Genomic DNA, 25,376 nt, shown 5'->3' on the forward strand with positions numbered 1-25,376 from the left:
AGAAGCACAGAAAAATTTGTAAAGAAATTTGGAATAAACAAAACGATTACTGAGTACCTTCAATAGAAAACTGTGCATTGTTTAGAGTACATTCTAGGTTATCTGACTTAAGCCTGTTCTTGGGTTGGAGCCATTTTACAACTCTTATAAGTTGTAGATAACTAATAACACGGCAAAATAATTTTCTATTGACAATTCTTGTCTACCAATATGCAACAAATTCTGACTAGAAAAGGTTCAATTGACTTCTCTTCCCCATGGAATAACATTTTGCAAACATATTTCAATACTCCTGATTTATAAATATGTTTGTTCTTTGGATTCTCTTTTGAATTCATTGTAATAGCTTTTCTGTTTCCTTCATTTCATTAATCAGTTACATAAAATCTTTGATGCATGTTCATTTTATATTTGTATGATTTATGTTACTTTTTTTGAAAATTATCCATTAACAGATTTATGAAACCAATTCCCCACCATTTTCAGACTGAAAAGAAGTCTTCAATTTTTACTGAAAATTGAATCTAGCCATTCGATTAAACTTAAGTGAATTTATATATTCCTGTTACATATTTCTGGAATAACACTCATGTATGAAAGCATTAATTCCTCAATAGACTGACACTTCAAGGCTATTAAGTGCATTGTTTTTCCACAGTGTCCTCATTTTTGAGGACTTCTGGCTGGGAAGTTTTCTTACCAATTTTGCTCCAGGGCTAAGGAAAAACTGGGATATAGCCATAGAAAATGTGAATTAATTTGGCTTGCTTTGTGAATTACCACATCAAAGCTAAGATTGACAGCAATGTAATTCTAAAACTAATTGTTTGATGAAAATGCAGTAGCTACTATATTTGAATGATAACTTCACAACTTGCATGTCAGAGAGTAAGTAAAAAAGGAGCAGAGAAGGGAATATACCCTCCAGTCCAATCCTTTATATAGGGGAGGGAGAACAAAATTCTGGCTGCAGGTAATCTCCTCACTCCCACACACTCAGGCCCCAGCAAAATCAAGAGTACATTGGAGAATATGACTCTGGTATATTTTAGCTGTCAATTTCTGCCAACCCTTTATGGCTACCTCAACAGCCAATATTCTCTTACCCAGTCTTTGCTGTCAATAGGAGATTTTGAATATCTCTTTCAAGCTAAAACATTAACAATCTTCAACATGCTTTCCTTCCCAGGAGTTTTATTTTAAAAGAGAATCACAATCCACACATGGTCAATTGATATCTGACAAACAGCAAAGGCATTTTAATGGAGAAAGACAGTCCTTTTAGCAAATTGGTGCTGGAACCATGGGATATCCACATGCAAAAAATGAATCTATATACAGACCTTAAAGCTTTCACAAAAATTAACCCCAAATGGGTCGCAGACCTAAATGTAAAACACAAAACTATAAAATTCCTAGAAGACAACAAAAAACTCTACATGACCTTGGGTTTGGTAATGACTTTTTAGATAACCCCACCAAAAACATAATCCATCAAAGAAAAATTGAAAAGTCAGACTTCATTATAATTAAAAACTTCTGTTTGAGAAAGACACTGTCAAGATAATGAAAAGATAAGTTATAGACTGGGAGAAAATGTTTGCCAAACATATATCTGATAAAAGACTTATATCTAAGATATACAAAGAACTCTTAAAATTCAACAATAAAAAACCAAACAACCCAATTAAAAAATAGGCAAAAGATCTGTAACAGATAACCCATCAAAGAAGATATACAGATGCAAATAAGCATAAGAAAGGATGCTCAACATCCTATATCATTAGGGAAATGCAAATTAAAATAATGAGATGCCATACCTATTGGACTGGTTAAAATCCAATCCAAAACAGTGATAATACCAATGCTGACAAGGTTGTAGAGCAGTAGGTAGGAATGCAAAATGGTAAGTCACTTTGGAAAACAGATCGGCAGTGTTTTATTTTTTTTTTTAATTTTTTTTTTCAACGTTTATTTATTTTTGGGACAGAGAGAGACAGAGCATGAACGGGGGAGGGGCAGAGAGAGAGGGAGACACAGAATCGGAAACAGGCTCCAGGCTCTGAGCCATCAGGCCAGAGCCCGACGCGGGGCTCGAACTCGCGGACCACTAGATCGTGACCTGGCTGAAGTCGGACACTTAACTGACTGCGCCACCCAGGCGCCCCTGGCAGTGTTTTATAGAGCTAAACATGGTCTTACCATATGATCCTGCAATTACACTCCTAGGTATATATCCCATGGAGTTGAAAACTTTTGTCCACACAAAAAAACCTGCACAGAAATGTTTATAGCAGCTTAATTCATAATTGCCAAAACCTGGAAACAACCAATTGTCCTTCAATAAGAGAATGGATACAATGTGATATAACCATACAACGGAACAGTCAGTGCTAAGAAGAAATAATCTATCATGTCATGAAAAGATACAGAGGAACCATACATGCATATTGCTAAGTGACAGAAGCTAATCTGAAAAGGTTATATACAGTGTGATTCCAACATTTTGGAAAAGTCAATACAATAAAAACAGTAAAAAAAAAAAAAAAAAAAAAATCAGTGGTTGCCAGGGGTTTGCAGGGAAGGAAGAATATATAGAGCACAGATTTTTAGGGCAAACTATTTTGTAAAATACTACAATGTTAGATACATGACATCGTGTATTTGTCAAAACACATAAAGCTGTTCAAAGATGAGCCCTGTGGGAAAGAGGGAAGATGGTGGCGCAGGAGGACGCTGGGCTCACCGCGCGTCCTGCTGATCACTTAGATTCCACCTACACCTGCCTAAATAACCCAGAAAACCGCCAGAGGATTAGCAGAACGGAGTCGCCGGAGCCAAGCGCAGACCAGAGGCCCACGGAAGAGGGTAGGAAGGGCGGCGAGGCGGTGCGCGCTCCACGGACCGGCGGGAGGGAGCCGGGGCGGAGGGGCGGCTCGCCGGCCAAGCAGAGCCCCCGAGTCTGGCTTGCAAAAAGCGGAGGGGCCTGACGGACTGTGTTCCGACAGCAAGCGCGACTTAGCGTCTGGGAGGTCATAAGCTAACAGCTCTGCTCAGAAAGCGGGAAGGCTGGAGGACAAAGGGAAGGAGAGCTGCTGAGCCCCCGGACGACAGAGCTCAGTTTGGTGGGGAACAAAGGCGCTCGCCAGCGCCATCTCCCCCGCCCATCCCCCAGCCAAAATCCCAAAGAGAACCAGTTCCTGCCAGGGAACTTGCTCGCTCCACGCAAACACCCAACTCTGCGCTTCTGCGGAGCCAAACCTCCGGCAGCGGATCTGACTCCCTCCTGCTGCCACAGGGCCCCTCCTGAAGTGGATCACCTAAGGAGAAGCAAGCTAAGCCTGCCCCTCCTGCCCCTGTGCACCTTGCCTACCCACCCCAGCTAAGACGCCAGATCCCCAGCATCACAAGCCTGGCAGTGTGCAAGTAGCCCAGACAGACCACCCCACCCCACAGTGAATCCCGCCCCTAGGAGAGGGGAAGAGAAGGCATGCACCAGTCTGACTGTGGACACAGCAGTGGGCTGGGGGCAGACATCAGGTCTGACTGCGGCTCCGCCCACCAACTCCAGTTATACACCACAGCACAGGGGAAGTGCCCTGCAGGTCCTCACCACGCCAGGGACTATCCAAAATGACCAAGCGGAAGAATTCCCCTCAGAAGAATCTCCAGGAAATAACAACAGCTAATGAGCTGATCAAAAAGGATTTAAATAATATAACAGAAAGTGAATTTAGAATAATAGTCATCAAATTAATCGCTGGGCTTGAAAACAGTATAGCTGACAGCAGAGAATCTCTTGCTACAGAGATCAAGGGACTAAGGAACAGTCACGAGGAGCTGAAAAACGCTTTAAACGAAATGCATAACAAAATGGAAACCACCACGGCTCGGATTGAAGAGGCAGAGGAGAGAATAGGTGAACTAGAAGATAAAGTTATGGAAAAAGAGGAAGCTGAGAAAAAGAGAGATAAAAAAATCCAGGAGTATGAGGGGAAAATTAGAGAACTAAGTGATACACTAAAAAGAAATAATATACGCATAATAGGTATCCCAGAGGAGGAAGAGAGAGGGAAAGGTGCTGAAGGGGTACTTGAAGAAATAATAGCTGAGAACTTCCCTGAACTGGGGAAGGAAAAAGGCATTGAAATCCAAGAAGCACAGAGAACTCCCTTCAGACGTAACTTGAATCGATCTTCTGCACGGCATATCCTAGTGAAACTGGCAAAATACAAGGATAAAGAGAAAATTCTGAAAGCAGCAAGGGGTAAACGTGCCCTCACATATAAAGGGAGACCTATAAGACTCGTGACTGATCTCTCTTTTGAAACTTGGCAGGCCAGAAAGAATTGGCACGAGATTTTCAGTGTGCTAGACAGAAAAAATATGCAGCCGAGAATCCTTTATCCAGCAAGTCTGTCATTTAGAATAGAAGGAGAGATAAAGGTCTTCCCAAACAAACAAAAACTGAAGGAATTTGTCACCACTAAACCAGCCCTACAAGAGATCCTAAGGGGGACCCTGTGAGACAAAGTACCAGAGACATCACTACAAGCATAAAACATACAGACATCACAATGACTCTAAACCCATATCTTTCTATAATAACACTGAATGTAAATGGATTAAATGCGCCAACCAAAAGACATAGGGTATCAGAATGGATAAAAAAACAAGACCCATCTATTTGCTGTCTACAAGAGACTCATTTTAGACCTGAGGACACCTTTAGATTGAGAGTGAGGGGATGGAGAACTATTTATCATGCTACTGGAAGCCAAAAGAAAGCTGGAGTAGCCATCCTTATATCAGACAAACTAGACTTTAAATTAAAGGCTGTAACAAGAGATGAAGAAGGACATTATATAATAGTGAAAGGGTCTATCCATCAGGAAGAGCTAACAATTATAAATGTCTATGCGCCGAATACCGGAGCGCCCAAATATATAAAACAATTACTCATAAACATAAGCAACCTTATTGATAAGAATGTGGTAATTGCAGGGGACTTTAACACCCCACTTACAGAAATGGATAGATCATCTAGACACACGGTCAATAAAGAAACAAGGGCCCTGAATGAGACATTGGATCAGATGGACTTGACAGATATATTTAGAACTCTGCATCCCAAAGCAACAGAATATACTTTCTTCTCGAGTGCACATGGAACATTCTCCAAGATAGATCATATACTGGGTCACAAAACAGCCCTTCATAAGTTTACAAGAATTGAAATCATACCATGCATACTTTCAGACCACAATGCTATGAAGCTTGAAATCAACCACAGAAAAAAGTCTGGAAAACCTCCAAAAGCATGGAGGTTAAAGAACACCCTACTAACGAATGAGTGGGTCAACCAGGCAATTCGAGAAGAAATTAAAAAATATATGGAAACAAACAAAAATGAAAATACAACAATCCAAATGCTTTGGGACGCAGCAAAGGCAGTCCTGAGAGGAAAATACATTGCAATCCAGGCCTATCTCAAGAAACAAGAAAAATCCCAAATACAAAATCTAACAGCACACCTAAAGGAACTAGAAGCAGAACAGCAAAGGCAGCCTAAACCCAGCAGAAGAAGAGAAATAATAAAGATCAGAGCAGAAATAAACAATATAGAATCTAAAAAAACTGTAGAGCAGATCAACGAAACCAAGAGTTGGTTTTTTGAAAAAATAAACAAAATTGACAAACCTCTAGCCAGGCTTCTCAAAAAGAAAAGGGAGATGACCCAAATAGATAAAATCATGAATGAAAATGGAATGATTACAACCAATCCCTCAGAGATACAAACAATTATCAGGGAATACTATGAAAAATTATATGCCAACAAATTGGACAACCTGGAAGAAATGGACAAATTCCTGAACACCCACACTCTTCCAAAACTCAATCAGGAGGAAATAGAAAGCTTGAACAGACCCATCACCAGCGAAGAAATTGAATCGGTTATCAAAAATCTCCCAACAAATAAGAGTCCAGGACCAGATGGCTTCCCAGGGGAGTTCTACCAGACGTTTAAAGCAGAGATAATACCTATCCTTCTCAAGCTATTCCAAGAAATAGAAAGGGAAGGAAAACTTCCAGACTCATTCTATGAAGCCAGTATTACTTTGATTCCTAAACCAGACAGAGACCCAGTAAAAAAAGAGAACTACAGGCCAATATCCCTGATGAATATGGATGCAAAAATTCTCAATAAGATACTAGCAAATCGAATTCAACGGCATATAAAAAGAATTATTCACCATGATCAAGTGGGATTCATTCCTGGGATGCAGGGCTGGTTCAACATTTGCAAATCAATCAACGTGATACATCACATTAACAAAAAAAAAGAGAAGAACCATATGATCCTGTCAATCGATGCAGAAAAGGCCTTTGACAAAATCCAGCACCCTTTCTTAATAAAAACTCTTGAGAAAGTCGGGATAGAAGGAACATACTTAAAGATCATAAAAGCCATTTATGAAAAGCCCACAGCTAACATCATCCTCAACGGGGAAAAACTGAGAGCTTTTTCCCTGAGATCAGGAACACGACAGGGATGCCCACTCTCACCGCTGTTGTTTAACATAGTGCTGGAAGTTCTAGCATCAGCAATCAGACAACAAAAGGAAATCAAAGGCGTCAAAATTGGCAAAGATGAAGTCAAGCTTTCGCTCTTTGCAGATGACATGATATTATACATGGAAAATCCGATAGACTCCACCAAAAGTCTGCTAGAACTGATACATGAATTCAGCAAAGTTGCAGGATACAAAATCAATGTACAGAAATCAGTTGCATTCTTATACACTAACAATGAAGCAACAGAAAGACAAATAAAGAAACTGATCCCATTCACAATTGCACCAAGAAGCATAAAATACCTAGGAATCAATCTAACCAAAGATGTAAAGGATCTGTATGCTGAAAACTATAGAAAGCTTATGAAGGTAATTGAAGAAGATTTAAAGAAATGGAAAGACATTCCCTGCTCATGGATTGGAAGAATAAATATTATCAAAATGTCAATACTACCCAAAGCTATCTACACATTCAATGCAATCCCAATCAAAATTGCACCAGCATTCTTCTCGAAACTAGAACAAGCAATCCTAAAATTCATATGGAACCACAAAAGGCCCCGAATAGCCAAAGTAATTTTGAAGAAGAAGACCAAAGCAGGAGGCATCACAATCCCAGACTTTAGCCTCTACTACAAAGCTGTCATCATCAAGACAGCATGGTATTGGCACAAAAACAGACACATAGACCAATGGAATAGAATAGAAACCCCAGAACTAGACCCACAAACGTATGGCCAACTCATCTTTGACAAAGCAGGAAAGAACATCCAATGGAAAAAAGACAGTCTCTTTAACAAATGGTGCTGGGAGAACTGGACAGCAACATGCAGAAGGTTGAAACTAGACCACTTTCTCACACCATTCACAAAAATAAACTCAAAATGGATAAAGGACCTGAATGTGAGACAGGAAACCATCAAAACCTTAGAGGAGAAAGCAGGAAAAGACCTCTCTGACCTCAGCCGTAGCAATCTCTTACTCGACACATCCCCAAAGGCAAGGGAATTAAAAGCAAAAGTGAATTACTGGGACCTTATGAAGATCAAAAGCTTCTGCACAGCAAAGGAAACAACCAACAAAACTAAAAGGCAACCAACGGAATGGGAAAAGATATTTGCAAATGACATATCGGACAAAGGGCTAGTATCCAAAATCTATAAAGAGCTCACCAAACTCCACACCCGAAAAGCAAATAACCCAGTGAAGAAATGGGCAGAAAACATGAATAGACACTTCTCTAAAGAAGACATCCGGATGGCCAACAGGCACATGAAAAGATGTTCAGCGTCGCTCCTTATCAGGGAAATACAAATCAAAACCACACTCAGGGATCACCTCACGCCAGTCAGAGTGGCCAAAATGAACAAATCAGGAGACTATAGATGCTGGAGAGGATGTGGAGAAACGGGAAACCCCTTGCACTGTTGGTGGGAATGCAAATTGGTGCAGCCACTCTGGAAAACAGTGTGGAGGTTCCTTAAAAAATTAAAAATAGACCTACCCTATGACCCAGCAATAGCGCTGCTAGGAAGTTACCCAAGGGACACAGGAGTACTGATGCATAGGGGCACTTGTACCCCAATGTTCATAGCAGCACTCTCAACAATAGCCAAATTATGGAAAGAGCCTAAATGTCCATCAACTGATGAATGGGTAAAGAAATTATGGTTTATATACACAATGGAGTACTACGTGGCAATGAGAAAGAATGAAATATGGCCCTTTGTAGCAACATGGATGGAACCGGAGAGTGTGATGCTAAGTGAAATAAGTGATACGGAGAAAGACAGATACCATATGTATTCACTCTTATGTGGATCCTGAGAAACTTAACAGAAACCCATGGGGGAGGGGAAGGAAAAAAAAAAAAAACGAGGTTAGAGTGGGAGAGAGCCAAAGCATAAGAGACTCTTAAAAACAGAGAACAAACTGAGGGTTGATGGGGGGTGGGAGGGAGGGGAGGGTAGGTGATGGGCATTGAAGAGGGCACCTTTTGGGATGAGCACTGGGTGTTGTATGGAAACCAATTTGACAATAAATTTCATATATAAATAAAAAAACAAAAAAACAAAAAAACAAAAAAACAAAGATGAGCCCTGTGTACACTCTGGACTTTAGTTAATAATAATGTATCAGTATTAGTTATTCAACTATAAGAAATGCACCATACTAATGCAAGATGTTAATAATAGGGGAAACTGCATACAGGTGGAGGGAGGGTAGGTATGTTTTCTGTGCAATTTTCCTGTAAACGTGTAAGTGCTCTAAAAACATAACCTATTAAAATATAATTGACGAATAAAGTGTCTAACACAAAGGTGTGAATCACTGGTTATGAAATATTGGCAGATGTTTTGTTGTAAGCAATTCCCCCAATATCTCTTCGATCACATCAAATGAAAGTGAACATTCTTTCTATCAGTAATTTGGCCTTCCTGAATACTATAGAGGGATTTTATTTCATTCTTTCTTCTCCAGCACACTTATTGTCTACTCTTGGTCTAGACTCACTGGTGGGCAAATACTAGCACTGAGTCTTAAATCCTTACACATTTCACTACTTTCTTTGCTGCCCGCACATAAAAGGTACTATCACTTTCATTCTGAACTCAAAAGTTGGATAAAGACACTTTCTATCCTAATTGAACATTCTCCAATCCTTGGTGTCTTCTTCTTGGTCAGCATTCCATTACATCTCTCTTCATTCTCCACTACAATAGTTATTCTAGGCACCTTTTCCAGCTCTGCCCCAGGAGTACCTGACCTTTTTAGTTATTGTTTTGTATACTGTCTGCCCCTTGCCAGCATGACTTGACTCCTGAGGGCAATATTCAAGATACAACAGAATTTAGTGATTTTTCACCACAGATTTAAATACCGCACAAAGGTAACATTTATGGAAAGGACTGATAATTATCCCATTTTATGCACATTAGGGAATTGGACATTTAGTCTAGCTCTGGAAGTTTTAAAATCCATACCCTTTCAAGTAGACTATTCATGTATCATCCTCTGAATTCTTAACTAACTTACGTGTATTCTTGATGATTCTTTCATAAAATTACCCAGAGACTTGAGAAGAACAGAATTAAAAAGGGGTCTAAATGTTTAAAATATTAGGATTTTTAGGTGCTCCTGGGTGGCTCCGTTGGTTGAGCATCCAACTTCGGCTCAGGTCATGATCTTGCAGTTTGTGAGTTCCAGCCATGCATCAGGCTCTGTGCTGACAGCTTAGAGCCTGGATCCTGCTTCGGATTCTGTATCTCCCTCTCTTTCTGCCCTCTCCCATTCATGCTCTGTCTTTCTCAAAAATAAACATTTAAAAAATAATAATAAATAAATAAAATATTGGGATTTTTAGATACTGGTTACATGGTTTACCTTGTTATTTAAAATAGGAATTACTAGATACAAATTATTTAACTGTTACCAACTGTTTACAAGTTTTAAGAAACTTGTTGATACCATAACTGATGACAGCCCTTATTTAATGATTGTCATCTAGCTATTTTAATGTTACAAATAACTTCATTAATTTTGCAGTTACTTTAATAATTCAAATACTTGTAGAAAAAATAAAATACTGACAGTACTTCCCAATAAAAAAGTTTATCTTTGCCTCTGTAACCAAAATGTTTTAAGAGAGAAATTATCTGAAGCAAATATTCTAGAACCCAACTCTTATTTCCAGTGTAAAACACATGTTTATTGATTGATTGATTATTGATTATTTCCAGTGTAAAACACATGTTTATTGATTGATGTTTATTGTGCACTAGGTGCCTGCCACTGTGAGGCACACAATAATAAGAAAGATGTGGTGAGACATAATTCCATCTGAGTTGAATTTTGAAAAGTAGAAATGGAGAGAAGTTCATTCTCAAGAAAAAGAAGTATTAAGTTGGCTGGAAATAATTTGTTTAAAAAAATTGCTTTAGGGGCGCCTGGGTGGCGCAGTCGGTTAAGCGTCCGACTTCAGCCAGGTCACGATCTCGCGGTCCGTGAGTTCGAGCCCCGCGTCGGGCTCTGGGCTGATGGCTCAGAGCCTGGAGCCTGTTTCCGATTCTGTGTCTCCCTCTCTCTCTGCCCCTCCCCTGTTCATGCTCTGTCTCTCTCTGTCCCAAAAATAAATAAACGTTGAAAAAAAAAATTAAAAAAAAAAATTGCTTTAGAGACAGAGAGGGAGAGGGACAGAGGGAGAGAGACTGGGAATCTTAAGCAGGCTCCACGCTCAGCACAGAGCCCAATGTGGGGCTGGATCTCACAACTGTGGGATCATGACCTGAGCCAAAATAGAGTCCAATGCTTAACTGAGCCACCCAGGTGCACCGAATTTGGTATTTTTTGAGCAGAGTTGAGTGTCTATTTTGACCAACAAATGTACACCAGATCAGCAAGAGGGGAAAGCTTGAAAAATAGGATAAGGAAAAACAAAACAAAAACAACACGGAATGTCAGGTTAAGAATTCCTTTAGTAGATAACAATAATTGAAGGTTTTTGAGAACTTCATCAGGGCTGCCATTTTGAAAATTATCCAGAAGCAAAAATGAAGGCTTGATTAGAAGGGGAAAGAAACTTAGCAAAGTAAATATATTACAAAATAGTCTAGAAAGGGATTCATTTTGTGTGGTGATAGCAGTTCTTATTAGTATAAAGACCAACTCTAGAAGAACTGTACCATACATCACTATAGCAAACAACTAGAAGAGATCAAAAGTAACAAAGAACAATGTTCCTGGAAAACAATACTTTAACCAACAAAAGGGGGTGGTGAAATACCCACTGTCAGGCTGAATTTGTTTAAAACTGGTCATACAAATGTCTTACAAGTAACACAGATTTCTGCTTCCTGGCAAACCATGAAATTCAGATCACCCTCCCACAGTGAACAATTAGGAAATGCTGAAAAAACAAACAAACAAACTACTTTAAGATATCAGAGAGCTAATGATGAAATAAAAAAAAATGTAAGGGGGCACCTGGGTAGCTCAGTCAGTTAAGAGTCTGACATCAGCTCAGGTCACGATCTCACCATTTGTGAGTTCAAACCCTATGTCGGACTCTGTGCTGACAGCTCAGAGCCTGGAGCCTGCTTCGGATTTTGTTTCCCTCTTTCTCTGCCCCTTCCCTGCTTGCACTCTATTTCTCCCTCTCTCTCAGAAGTAAACATTAAAAAAATTAAAAAAAAAATTATAGGCCCATGAAGCAGTAGAAGAAAGAAGCTAAGAGAGGTTATCCTAGCTTTTGGGGCTATTTTTCCTTCAGGGCTACCTGCCATTTCTGGAAGAGATTGCTAAGAGGCAGAGAAGCTAGATAAAGCATTCCTCACACTTATGGACCTAGGAGAGGGGTCAGTGAAATTTCCTATAGAGAGAGCCATAAATAATTTTGGCTTTGGGGGCCACTTGTTTCTAACAACTACTCAACTTTGCCATTATTGCACAGAGCTAGCCTTAGGCAATATGTTAATGACTAGGCATAAGGGTGTTCCAATAAAACTTTATTTACAAAACCAGCTAAATTTGGTAAGCTAAATTTGGTCTATGGGTGATAACTCACCAATTCCTGGGCTAGAGGTAAAAATTGGAAACCATAGACTTAAACTCTTAGACTTCAAGGCCCTGGTAAAGTGCCCTTGGCCTTGGGTTGGGATTCTGCTAGGTGAGTCAGATGGAGAGTGGCTCTCCCAGGGACTCAACTCTTGCTCTAAATCATCTGAATCCTTGAGTTGATTAAGGTGATTAGTGCCCCCAGCCCTCTAGAAGCAAATTTAAATCTTGTCTGAAGAAATGTTATTCAAGAGCCTCAAATTATGTCTGTAATATTTTTTTAATTTTTTTTTTTTTTTTTTTTTTTTTTTTTGAGAGAGAGTAAGAGTGCAAGCAGGGGAAGGGCAGAGAAAGTGGGAGACAGAGGATCTGAAGCAGACTATGCACTGTCAGTGCAGGTCCCGACATGGGGCTCAAACTCACAAACCGTGAGATCATGACCTGAGCTGAAGTCAGACTCTTAACTGACTGAGTTACCCAGGCACCCCCATCTATAATTCTTTTATATAAAATATTCAGGTCTCAATAAAAATATGATCAAACATATGAAGAAATAAGACTTTATAAAATTAAGACAAACAATAGATGGTATAAATAAACCAACTGAAGATGGGCTTTAAAATATTTATATTCAATATGTTCAAAAAAATAAATGGCAAAATAGAAAATGCTAGCAGAAAACTGAAAATTCTAAGGAAGGACCAAATGAAAAATACACTACCTGATATTGAGAACTCAATGGATGGATTTCATAGATAAAACAGTTAAAAGCAGAAATAGTGAATTGAAAGGTACATCAGAACATTCAGAAAGAAGAAAAACAAAATAGTAAAGAACATAAGAGACAGGGGGATAAAAAAGAAGATAATTTTTTATATTATAATTTTTTATCATATAATTGAGAGTCATAAATGGAGAGAAGAAAGCAAGAAAGACATAATATGTAAAGGAATAATAGCTGAGAATTTTCCAAATGTAATGAAATACATCAACTCACAGATTCAAAGAGCCTTATCAAACCTAACAGGGAAAACATAGATAACTAAAACCACTCCTGGGTCATTATAGCAAAACTACTACTACTACTACTACTACTACTACTGCAAAAAAAAAAAAAAAGAAAAAAAAAGGATTATACACCATGACCAAGTAGGATTTGTTCCTGAAAGGCAAGGATAGTTCAATATACAAAAATCAATGTAATACACAATCCTGAAAGTTTACCAATTAAGGTAAATAGGTTCTTTAAATATTTCATATTCTCCATTTTCTCAACGTTCTCTTTTTGAAACTCTAAATTTATTAGACCATCTCATAATATATTTCATGTTTTTCAACTTCCTTTTCTGGAGGATTTCTTCTCGACTATACTCCAGTTTACAAATTCCCTCTTTGTCTGTCTCTAATATGCTATTTAATTATTCCATTTTATTTTTAATTATATTTTTCCTTTCTAAAAATTGGATTTGGTTTTTCCCAAAGTTGCTTACTTTTTTTACTGTAAATTTTTTACTTAATTATACATACAGAAAAGTATACAAATTATAAGGGTACCTCTTGATGAATTTCCACAAGGTGAACACATCTGTGTAAACATCATCCAGATCAAGAAATAGAACAATTCCCAGAAACCCAGAAGTTCCCTTGTGCCTGTTCTTTTATATATGTGTGTGTATATGTATAAATAAATAAATGAATAAATAAATATACACACATATATTTACATATATAATATATAATAAATATATAATATATATATATCTTTTTGAGACAGAAGGGGAGAGAGAGAATGTATGAGGGAGAGACAGAGCGAGAGAGAGCAAGAGCGAGAGTGAGAGAGAGAGAGAATCTTAAGCTGGCTCCAGTCCCAGCACACAGTCCAACTTGGGGCTTGATCTCATGACTGTGAGATCATGACCTGAGCCGAAATCAAGAGTTTGACACTTAACCAACTGAACCATCCAGGTTCCGTACATTGTGTGTCTTCTACTATCTCATAGATGAGTTTTGCATGGTTAAACTTTGTATAAACTTAATCACATAGCATTTTCTATTTATGTGATAATTACATTATCTGAAACATTTAGGGTCTCTGTTATTTATTGGTTCTGAATTTATGTTTTTATCATTTATAATTTTGAATTTTGAGCTTATGTTCCAAGAGACAAATCCATGAGAATTCTGTGGGGACTGATTCAAAATGCTTTCCTACAGGGAAGATTTATTTTGTCCAGGATTCTAAGGAACTATTAATCCAGAACTCTTTAAGTCAACTTCTGGCTTTAGGATTACTTGGCTTATATATGTAGAAAAAGTTCAAACCTCAATCTATATGAATGTTAAGATTATGGCTGCAAACTTTCTAGGAGACATATTTTTATCCCCTTACCTGGAGCTAAATCCTTAAAAACAAATTTCTTTTAATCTCCTTTTGCTAGAGGTCAGATTTTCCTCCATCTCTTCTTTCATTGAACATGTGATCTTTGGGGGATTTTGGCTTTATGTAAAGATCTCAGTTCTAACTCTCTACCTTATATGGACTAAAGCTTGTCATCTGTCCTCCATTTGACTGCTAAAATTGAGGGTGATTATTTAGCACAACCAAGTATTTTTTTTTAATGTTTTTATTTATTTTTGAGACAGAGACAGAGCATGAGCAGGGGAGGGACAGAGAGAAAGAGAGACACAGAATCTGAAGATGGCTCCAGGCTCTGAGCTGTCAGCACAGAGCCCGAAGCAGGGCTCGAACTCATGGACTGTGAGATCATGACCTAAGCTGAAGTCGGATGCTTAACCGACTGAGCCACCCAGGTGCCCCAGCACAACCAAATAATCTAATTTAGCAGTGCCAATAATGTTACATCATGAACCTCCAAATGTGATGAAAAATACACATCATTCATGTGGCATTTTTAACAAAAATGTTTGACCTCAATCTAATCATGAGGAAGAATCAGAAAAATTCAGACTGAGGCATATTCAGTTAAGCATTAGACTCTTGATTTCAGCTCAGGTCATGACCCCATGCTTTTGTGGGATTGAGCCCTGTGTCGGGCTCTACACTGACTGTGCAGGGTAGACTTGCTTGGGATTCTCTCTGCCCTTCTCTCTCTGCCCCTCTCTCCCTCCCTTTCTCCCAAAATGAATACTTGAAAAAATAATAAATAAAAATTCATTTTTTTTTTGAGAAGTTAAAACACGGGTCTTACATGTGTTTTCTCGAGTGAAGCAAATACCTGAATCATTAATGATATAGCTTAAAAGGAGACTTTGGAAGCTCAATTTACTTTTTGTAAAGCTCAAGTATCTGACATCTATTTTATAGTAGTTTGGGTCTCAGTTAAACAGAGCAAGGGAAATAGATATGGAAGTACCCAAGACAAACGTGAAAGAATGGAAAAACAGAATCTTAAAGATTTAACTAATGATTTGTTTAGGAAATGATGTGGAAGATATAACAGTAATAGCCTCCATGAAGATGTCTATATCATATTCCCTGGAACCTATGAAATTACATGTCAAATTACATGGCAAAGAGGAACTAAAGATGCAAATAGAATGAAGATTGTTAACTAACTGACTCTAAAATCGGGAGATTATCCTGGATTATTTGGGAGGCCAAATCTAATCTTAGGGTTTTTTTTAAAAGGTTTAGAGGGTGGCAGAGAGAACGAAGTAGATGGCAGGGTGAGATGGGTTTGGCCTGCCATTGCTGGCTTTGAAGAGAGAAGGATGGGGCCATAAGCCAAGGAAAGTAAACCTCTAAAAGCCAAAAACACACAGACAACACTCCAAAGAAACAGATTCTGTCAACCCTGTCAGCCCTGTCAACACCTCAATGTTAGCTCAGTAAGAACCATTTTGGATGTATGACCTCCAGAATTGTAAGAAGATAAATTGTGTTGCAATACACTAGTAGGTTTGTGGAAACCTGTTACAGAAGGAATAGGAAACTAATATGGATGGATACGTAGGGAAGAAATCACCAGAAATGATTCTTGGAATGAAGGTGTAATTTACAGAAATGGAGCAGTTTCACCAGGAAGCAGCTTTGGGAAGGGATTAATTCTGAGCACTAAACTAATAGGAGAAGTCCAGTGAGTGGTTTAGAGTCAGTCTTTGGAGTTAAAGAGGCCTGGTTCTTATTATGGCCCTGCCTTTTATAAGCTGTTCCAACTTCATTGAGATACTAAACTTTCCTATGCTTCTACCTTTTTGCCTGAAGTGAGGATAATAACAGCACCTACTTCATAGACTATTATAAAGAGAAATAAATGATAACTTATGCAAGGTCCTTGTGGTTGGCTGGCATGGGCTCAAATGTTGGTTATTGAGAATGATGATGATGGTGATGATACAGAAGGCACTTCCTGTGTATTGTTTTTTAGTTATTATGGGCCATTAAACAAGCTTAACCACTTGTTTTATGACTAAAGGATCAGTGTAGGGATAAAAATGGAAATTAAATTACCTTGCTTTCTTGTTTAGAAGGGATGCCAGCTGTATGTACTATTTCTGCTTGAATTATTATTCTCTGGACTTGTGCATGTATGCACTCTCAGACTTAAAGTTAGATGCAACTATATCCATTTTCTAGGTTGATATTTTGCTCCTTTTTAAAGCCAGACCTCACATTTGCCCTTATAAAACCTACACAGCTGGCCAAAAGTCTGATGAGATTACTATGCTCCAGGAGTGCTCGGATTGGGAAATAACTGTATCTTAATCCTATGCCCTGGACCCACAGAAGGGTAGAAAGTGTATAGTCACAGGAGCAATTAACAAGAGATCCAAGAGACAGAGAATAACAGAACTTGGCTAAATAGGATTTATTATCACTTCATTGCCCTTCTATTTAAAGCTCCACACTCACCTAGAATGACCTATGCCTTAAAGACCATGTTTTCTCCTTGGAGATGGAGTTCTTCCTTCCTGGGGCTAATAACAGGTATTTGTACATCTGTTAGTATATCCTAATTGCTCATGAAACACAAAGTTTAGTAAGTCAAAGTGCCTGCTCTAGAAGAGCTCAAGTCTGGTGGGAAACCGGCACCCAAACAACAAATAGCAAAAAACCAAAACAATTTCTTTGTTTCAGGAAGGATGACACCAAGTACTTCCCATGAACTGTGGACATTCATGGAACATAGGTGGCAGCAAGACAAAGGACAGTTCCCCAGAAGAAAGTGAAAACAAAAGCGCCTCTGGTAAATAGGAAGTCTGTTTTCCAACTCTAGCTCTCTACTGTCTTTTTGTGCATTAAACTCTACTCTGCTTTCCCAAAAGCATATAGAAAGGAAGCCTGGGTGGCTCAGTCGGTTAAGCGTCCGACTTGAGCTCAGGTCATGATCTCTCAGTTCATGGGTTCGAGCCTCGTGTCAGGCTCTGTGCTGACAGCTCGGAACCTGGACCCTGCTTCGCATTCTGTGTCTCCCTCTCTCTCTGTCCTTCCCCTGCTCGTGTTCTCTCTCAAAAATAAATAAAACATTAAAAGAAATTTAAAACAACAAACAAAAGCATATTGAAGATAAGCCACAATCAATAGAACACAGGATTGTAAAAGAACACTGTTTCAAATTCTGAGAACCCTACCTAACAGACCTCTGGACTATTTCCAGTTTTTGGCTATTGCGAATAAAACTGCTAAGAACATTCATCTACAAATTGCTTTTTAGGCATATGTTTATATTTATCTCTCAAAACCCAGAGCAGAATTTCTGGGTTACAAGGTAGATGTGTGTTTAGTTTAAACCTTCTCTTATGAGGGAATCAGCAGTGACCGTGAAGACAGAGTTTAAGTAAATATAGGTTGACTAAAAAAGATTGTTATTTTTGTGATCACATTAAATTTTTGTCAGGACCGCAGTGTTATTTAAATATTTTGGAAATCTTCTATCCTAAGTTCAAGCCTCAAACTGGAACTCCTTCAAATCAAGGAGAATGTCTTAACTGAAAAGATGTTAGAGTGTAATCATTTTTCAAGTGTTTGCTCTTCTGGATCCATACTCTGCCATTTTGTGCCAATACTAATAATGCATCTCACACCTCTTTTAAATGGAGTCCTCTGTGTTCCCACACAGAATGGTTCTGTTTGGTTGGGGAAATTGGCATAAAAAGAAGCTCAAACCATTGACAAAATCACTGGGATTATACATGATCAAAAGCTCTCTGTTGACTCCCCTCATCAAAACACTTTTTTTTTAACCAGATAAAAAATCATCATATCTTTCATTCTGAAGGAGAACTCTCTCCACAAATCACCTTAAACATATTCTAGGATTTTATCCACTCTGTTTTTATTCATAAGACATTTGCTTGCAACCTAAATGGTCTGTGATACATGATTTCCAAAGTGGTCCTTCTCCTGCTAACTGAATTAGATGCCTCGCGAAAGATGACAGCAATACCAAGTTAGCTGGACTGAAAACAGATACTGCTAATCCAAATATCAACCAACTTCCTAGAGACACTGAGGCTGCTGCCCATATGCGTTAGAACAGAACCAACAAGGACCGAGGGTGCCATCCACAGGGCATCTCTGGGCCTAGGCTAGCAAACCATCAAAGCTGAGATGTCAACACCCCTGCATGGTTACCTTTTAATGAGGTTGTATTTGCATATATTTCAATAAGGTTTCAACCTTTGATTAAAGGGGGGAAAATAAAAAAAGGTTTAACTTGTCAGTCCAACCTTCCAGCAATAGGGAAAACTGAAACCAATTGTGTCTGTTGGAAAAGTAGAAAGAAGACTATTGATTTAAATAGGGATTTTAAAAATTCAAAAGGGGGACACAGCACTATCGGCTAAAATAAATCTAGGGATGCCTTTGTATTTATGCCACCTGTCATCAGAAAATCTCAGTGCCCTTCATGGCAAGGCCCTGAGAAAAAAACCTTTTCTCAGTTATAACTATAAAGAAATTGTAACAGAGACTGAAAGAAAAATCCATGTTCTAGTCAAAGATTCTCTTGTGTATTTATAGGAAGCTTTTATCTAAAAGTCAAGTCAGCATATTCTTATACTGAGAATTCAGTGGAGTCTACAATTTCCAATACATTCTTATATTAACATTAGGCACTTGGAAGACATTCATCGTTTTATAAAAAATTTATTTCTCTGTAAATACAAATTCCAACATCACAAACAATAGTCCAGTGGAAAAATACTTAGCCATTAACATTGAAAACTTTTTTTAATTTAATAAATAGAACTTTGGCATTCAAAATTCTAGCTGTAAACCCTATTAGAAAACAAAAACAAAAAAACCCCTTTACAAAAAAAGAGGCAAGAATGATAGATCAGAAGGCATAAGCCAACCAGTGGCTTCACATTCTCTTTACAATAACTGTATTTCAATTAAGTCATGACCATTTTATTTACACATGAGGTATTCTGGGTGGTTCAAAAACTGAACCTAGTTTGCAAAACCACCAGTCACAGTGACTGATTATACACTCTGCTGTGCTTTTAATGTAACCACCTAGCACCTTACTACTTCTTGTCATCACACCAATGTGATGCCAAATTTTATGTTTCTGTATTTAAATATTTATACACATATGTACACACATATACACACAAATAACTACATTCCGAAGGAGTTTCCTGCTCACTAGACTGGGAAAGGGCTGGGCTCCAAAGACGTATCCGATACCCTCCTCTCAAGTTTCCTAAAGTATTTACCTAGTAATGAAAAACTGCTCCTTGCTTAAGAAAAAATCCTTAATCAGGTCTATTTACAGAAGAACAAGGTGCAATAATCATCAACATTCTTATAACTCATGTAAAATAGAAATGAATGCTTACTGCAGGCAAAAAGGCACAAAAGGTTCTCTCTGTATGCAGCTGCAAGTGTTGTTAACGAATTACTGATTTGAAACTACATTAATATACTCAATACTTTTAAATAAGAAAATTCTAAAAATCCAAAAGCTCTCCCCCTTCATGATTAAATGTATAATATTATCATACAGTAATATGCCACCATGGCAACTTGGGGTAGGTTAGAAATTATACTCTTTATAATCAAATAGGAAATCATTTTTCTCATTTTGTGAACACCAAAATTTGCCCAAAATGGAAAGAAACAAAATGAATTAACTTTGGCTCTGAGAGCTACAGCTACTGGCAGTTTCAAATGATATAGTCTGAGCAAGGTTATGAGAACTGCTTCTTACTATAATTACATATCTACAATGATAGAAATTTACATAAAAGAATACCAATAATCCAAACTAAAGGTGTGCATGAGCTGAGCTTTGCTATGTAAAAATATAGTCCAAGTTCTCCGCTGCTAAGTTATTCAATGAACTATTACTGATATCGAAAGAACATTTTCCCAATACAGATTTCTTTGAAAATATCCTCTAAGAGATTTCCATTAATGTCTTGAACTATGACAAAATTAATTTATAAGCTCATTAGTGAGTCAGAAATGTACAATATCCATTTTAGCAACACTTTCCGGCCCTTGAGATTGTCTCCAACAAGTTACTGAAAGAAGTCTAATTCAGTTTAATAAGCTGTCATGACCAAAATAAGTTTCACTAAAAAACAATATTGTTAATATTAAATATTGAACCCCATTTCAAACATAAGAAGGGGCCACACTTAAAAAAAATTCAGGCATGACTTACCCAGTCAACACTTGAGCTTTTAAAATTAGAGGCCACTGAAAATTTACTAAGTTAAACTAAAGTCATCCTTTTTGGACATCAAATGAAAAGACAACTACTGTGCCTTTGATTCAGTTAATTTTATCTGCATAGGTAACTGGGTCTTTTATTGAGATACTGTTACTTTATCCTTGCTTTAGTGTCACTGGGGCAGAATAAACTCAACTTCAAAACCCAGCAGATCAATAATAAATGTTAATACTGCATAAGACATTTCCTAAGAAGATAAGCATTTAATTCACAGAAGCATAATTAAAATTTTTTCACATATAAGGAAATTTTCAAATAGATTTAACTTCAAAATTTAGGTTAATTTTCATCTCAGATATATATCAGTATAATAACTTCTAAAAACATCCCAGTTTTAAACTAGGATAAGACACTACAGTGTTTTCTATCTGCCCATCTTACTTGACCTAATAGTAAAATCTTTGCTTTCAATGAGATATCACTATTACTACATTCTAACACAAGAGGTTATCTAGGGAGAGGGCAATTTTCTGAAAAATAAAATCAAAATTAAATGCTGACAAATTAGACTACTACTAGTTTCATTACTCCTCCACCCCCAATTCCCTCCAAGGCTTTCTACTTATTATTTAGGTCCCTTCACAAATTGCAGACTCCAAGAGATTATATTTTGTAATTCAGAGTTATACCTGAACTATCACATCTTATTTCCCTTTTTTATTTATGGGGGAGTATACATGTTGGAAACTGAAATACATCAGTAGTTTGTCAATTTTTTACTAAGTTAAAACATTTTTATCTCAAGACAAGTAAATTAAGTCAAATTCTGTAAGTTTTAGAAAACTTGTTTAAAAAATCAAATTATTTTATCCTAAGCCAGAAAAAATGTATCTACAGTATATTAAAACAAATGACCAAAAGTTTGTTTAAAACAACAATAACCATAAAACCCCAAAACATACACTAAAAAACCTCAAAGACATTAAGAACCAAGTGACCCAAATCAGTGATTACTTATGTGCATTAGCACTATCACCTTAGGGTGCCTTTATTTCCCAAACCGTGGAGGCTGGGGATAAGGGTAGGGATTTCTATTCAGAGAGAATGTAAAAATGTGTGCTGCATATCTCTTATCTTTCTCAGATGTTATTATCTATTTTACTGTAAAGGCCCATTTTTCTAGATACTTTTACAAGGCAGAATTCTTTGCATCAGATTTTTGGTATAACTTTACTGCTCCCTGATTGTCTTCAAACCGCCAACATTAAGAAAACAAATGAACACATTAGAATGCCACGTTCTTACCAGTGACTTTTCCTTATTAAGTTAGGGACCTTGGGATGCAGAATCACTATAATGCACTGATTTCTTAGTGCCCAGATCCTAAGAAGCAAGAGTAAGGAATACTCAGGCACTGAACAGAAACAAAGTCTGATGTCCTTACAATGTATTATAACTGACTGTTGCAACATAACCTTAAAATAACTTACTGAGCACTGCATATAAGCCAAATTTTGAACTGAATGTCTTCGTGGGCAGTTTCCTTGAAGTTCTTATCCCACATATGTTTTCACTGCTGAAAATATTTAAGAAAAATCTTTTCTAGGAGCAGCCTTTATACCAGTATTTAAGCCTGGCAAAAAAACCCAAAACAAAACAAAACAAAACAAAACAAAAACCAGACACATGATCTGTTCTTGCCCCAAACAGTATTTTCCTGCTTGATTACCACCCCTTATTCCTTCTCTCTCTTATTTAGTCTTGACCTGTATGAGACCTGGTTGCATCAAGAAAACAAACCAGTTTTTAAAGGACAATGATTGCTATAAGTATTCAAAAGAATGCAATAAATGCTCTAAAGGCATTAAAATACATAGTCCTTCCAAAATACCAACTAAAACAGGAATATACTCATTTGGAAGTTTAAATAATTGTGTCTACTTAACAATCAGTTGCATTTCATAGTGATATCCTGTATTCCTGAAGAAGAACTAACCTGGTCAAGTTTGTATTCTATGAAAAACCCTGTTTTTAATGTACTTTACTTAATAAATGGAATTGAAACAACACCTGGTTTAAATTTTATGTTAGTGATAATTCAGATATAAAGAATACAGACTGGCTTTTCTTAAAACATATACTTTATGTTTTAAAACTTTAAAACATATACAAAGCTCCTGAAATGTAAACGTTTGAGAATTGGATAAATAAACTACTGTTCCAGAGTGACTTTTCAGTTAATCCTTCTTTTACAACAGCCTTAGAAGGTTTGCATTAATTCTTTATGGCTTTGTTTACATTGATATATGTAAGTAAATAGTAATTGTAAATAGTAAGGGACATGTTAAAATTAGTTCAGATTATGTTAAAATGCCTTGTGATATATAAATTACAATGCTAATGAAAAAGATCATCACATCAAAATTTCATACCTCTAAGGCAATCCACAATCACTCTGGAAAAATAGCTGACCTATCTACAGTACTAAAATCAACCCAATCCCACAACCTCATCATCTCAGCACAGTGGTTGTTCAAAATACAAATGGTTTTGCCAGCTGTACTACTATTAAAACACTTGCCTGCTGTTGAATACTCTTGTTCAGCCAGCCCTTGAAAACCCCAAAGTACAACACAAGCTTCTACATGAAAGAAAAGAAATACAAGAATAAACAGTGTGTGCCTTTCTTAGAAGCTTTGCTTTGACCCTAGAAATCCTTATAATTTTGTGAATAACACACATGCACACACACACGCGCACACACACACACACACACACACACACAATTACAGATAAAAAAAAAATCCTACCCCATTATCTGAAGGGCACTCTTCACAGCTTGGTCCTACGATCAGTAGTTTGAGAATACAGATTTTTTTTTTTTTTCTTAAACACTTTATCACATTTTTCAAATAGTAAGTCATTCTTTTGGCCTGATTAGATGAGCCCCTTTGAAACCTCATCAAATCCCCTTTCTCACCCCAATAAAACAAATTTACGGAAAAAAATCCTATGTGTAAGCGATATGTCACTTGTGACTTTCCATTATGGCTCCTAAAAGGAAATATGAAGAACTGTAACACAGCAGCATTTAACAATGGGTCATTATTGCCGTGGGACCAATAGTTGATCATTGGGTAATGCAGTTGTCTCCCATGTCCTGAGCATAGCGGTCTGATATTGTAGTCCTTAATTCGTCAATGTCCCTCCGTAACTGGCATACATCTGACAATTTTTTAGTGAGTGTCTCTGGGCTGTAGTCATTCTCAGTCTCTTCAGCTGAACAGTTCATTGCTGTGGAAATAAAATATGGAGAGAATGTCTCAAACTTTTCCAAATAAAGTCACTTTAGGATTTTTAAACTTAATTATAAGTAGAAATATAATGCCATATGCTGAACACGAGTCCGGCTAAGGTTTAAATTATGTATCATTCACTATTAAATAGATCTTACTACTTAGTCCTGTTAAAATTTTGCTAATTAAGTCGCATTAAACCTATATAGTAATACAAATGTTCAACATGTTTGAAGGATGACAGTATTCCCAAAGTAGGAAAAAACATGCTCTAATAGCTCTCATCAAGCTCAACTACAGCATTCATTTCTTCTGACTTGACAAAAATCTGAAAATCACTTCTGTTTTCAGGGGTGATAGCTTAAATTTTTATAGACTGCAAAGTGGGTTTATTGGCATGGAAACACAAATTTCCAAAACATATGGTAAGTGTATATATGTGTGTGTGTGTGTGTGTGTGTGTGTGTGTGTGTATACAGTGTTGAAAGCTTACAACCCCACACAATTGAATTGAACTGATGGCTAGTTGCCCAATGGCTGAGTAACTGAGGGTGAGGCCCTGAGTCAGCTAGCTTTAATTATTTTCATCAGTTCCTTTCTTTGTCAGCACATCTCAACCTAAAAGCAGACGGAGCCAATAACTGTAAAGTAAGTCTTTCCTTCTACCATCATTGGCACTGGTAGCTTACTGGAGGCATAAGAGTCAGGTTAACTTATTTGTTATTTTAACAAACACTAACTGAACATGATCCAGGCACTATGCTAGATGCTGAGGCCAGCAAAATAATGGATGTAGTGACTTATTCTTAATGATTTACATGCACTTTCATAAACAAATAAGCACAGTCAAGTACTGTGAGAGACCTAGCACCATACACAAGCTACAGTGGCACAAAGAAGAGGACAACAAGCTTAACTGGAAAGGGTACAGGTTCACTGGATAGGCCAAGGAAGCAGAATGAACAAAGGTATGTATAAAGGCAGAAAACCAAAGAATCTGAGGAACTTCAAAAAAAAAAAAAAAAAAAAGTCAGTAACCAGCTCTAAAATGGGAGAGTACAAATTATGACAGGAAAGTGCCACAAAACAAGGCTGGAAGAGGCACGTGGGAGCTGCCTATCTCTATTTTGGGGACTGTAAGTATTAAGAAATCAGAATCACCATTAGGTTAGATGAACTCTGGCAGCAATGTGAAAAAATGCATTAGTAGGGGAAAGAGGGCTAGACAGTGCAGATAAAGGAATCTGAAAGCTTTATTTAAGGCAACAGTGCAACGGAGATGTAATGGTAGGAATGAATGCTAGGAA

General features: G+C 37.5%; 1 protein-coding gene across 8 annotated transcripts in view; it reads right to left on the reverse strand.

Annotated features, from left to right (window-relative positions):
• Positions 1-19,220: 19,220 nt before the first annotated feature.
• CEP85L (centrosomal protein 85L) overlaps positions 19,221-25,376 on the reverse strand; it is a 227,477-nt gene continuing 221,321 nt past the window's right edge. For 7 of the 8 annotated variants that reach the window (XM_086707691.1, XM_086707688.1, XM_086707690.1 and 4 more), the window contains one exon: positions 19,221-24,067. In XM_086707691.1, coding sequence (XP_086563817.1) covers positions 23,904-24,067 — 164 coding nt within the window. In that variant the 3' untranslated portion in view covers positions 19,221-23,903. The remainder of the gene's footprint in view (positions 24,068-25,376) is intronic. The other variant, XR_015251502.1, reaches the window with a different exon arrangement.

The sequence above is a fragment of the Puma concolor genome, chromosome B2 (assembly GCF_028749965.1).
Source record: "Puma concolor isolate L17-30 chromosome B2, mPumCon1.1.hap2, whole genome shotgun sequence".
Lineage (NCBI taxonomy): Eukaryota > Metazoa > Chordata > Mammalia > Carnivora > Felidae > Puma > Puma concolor.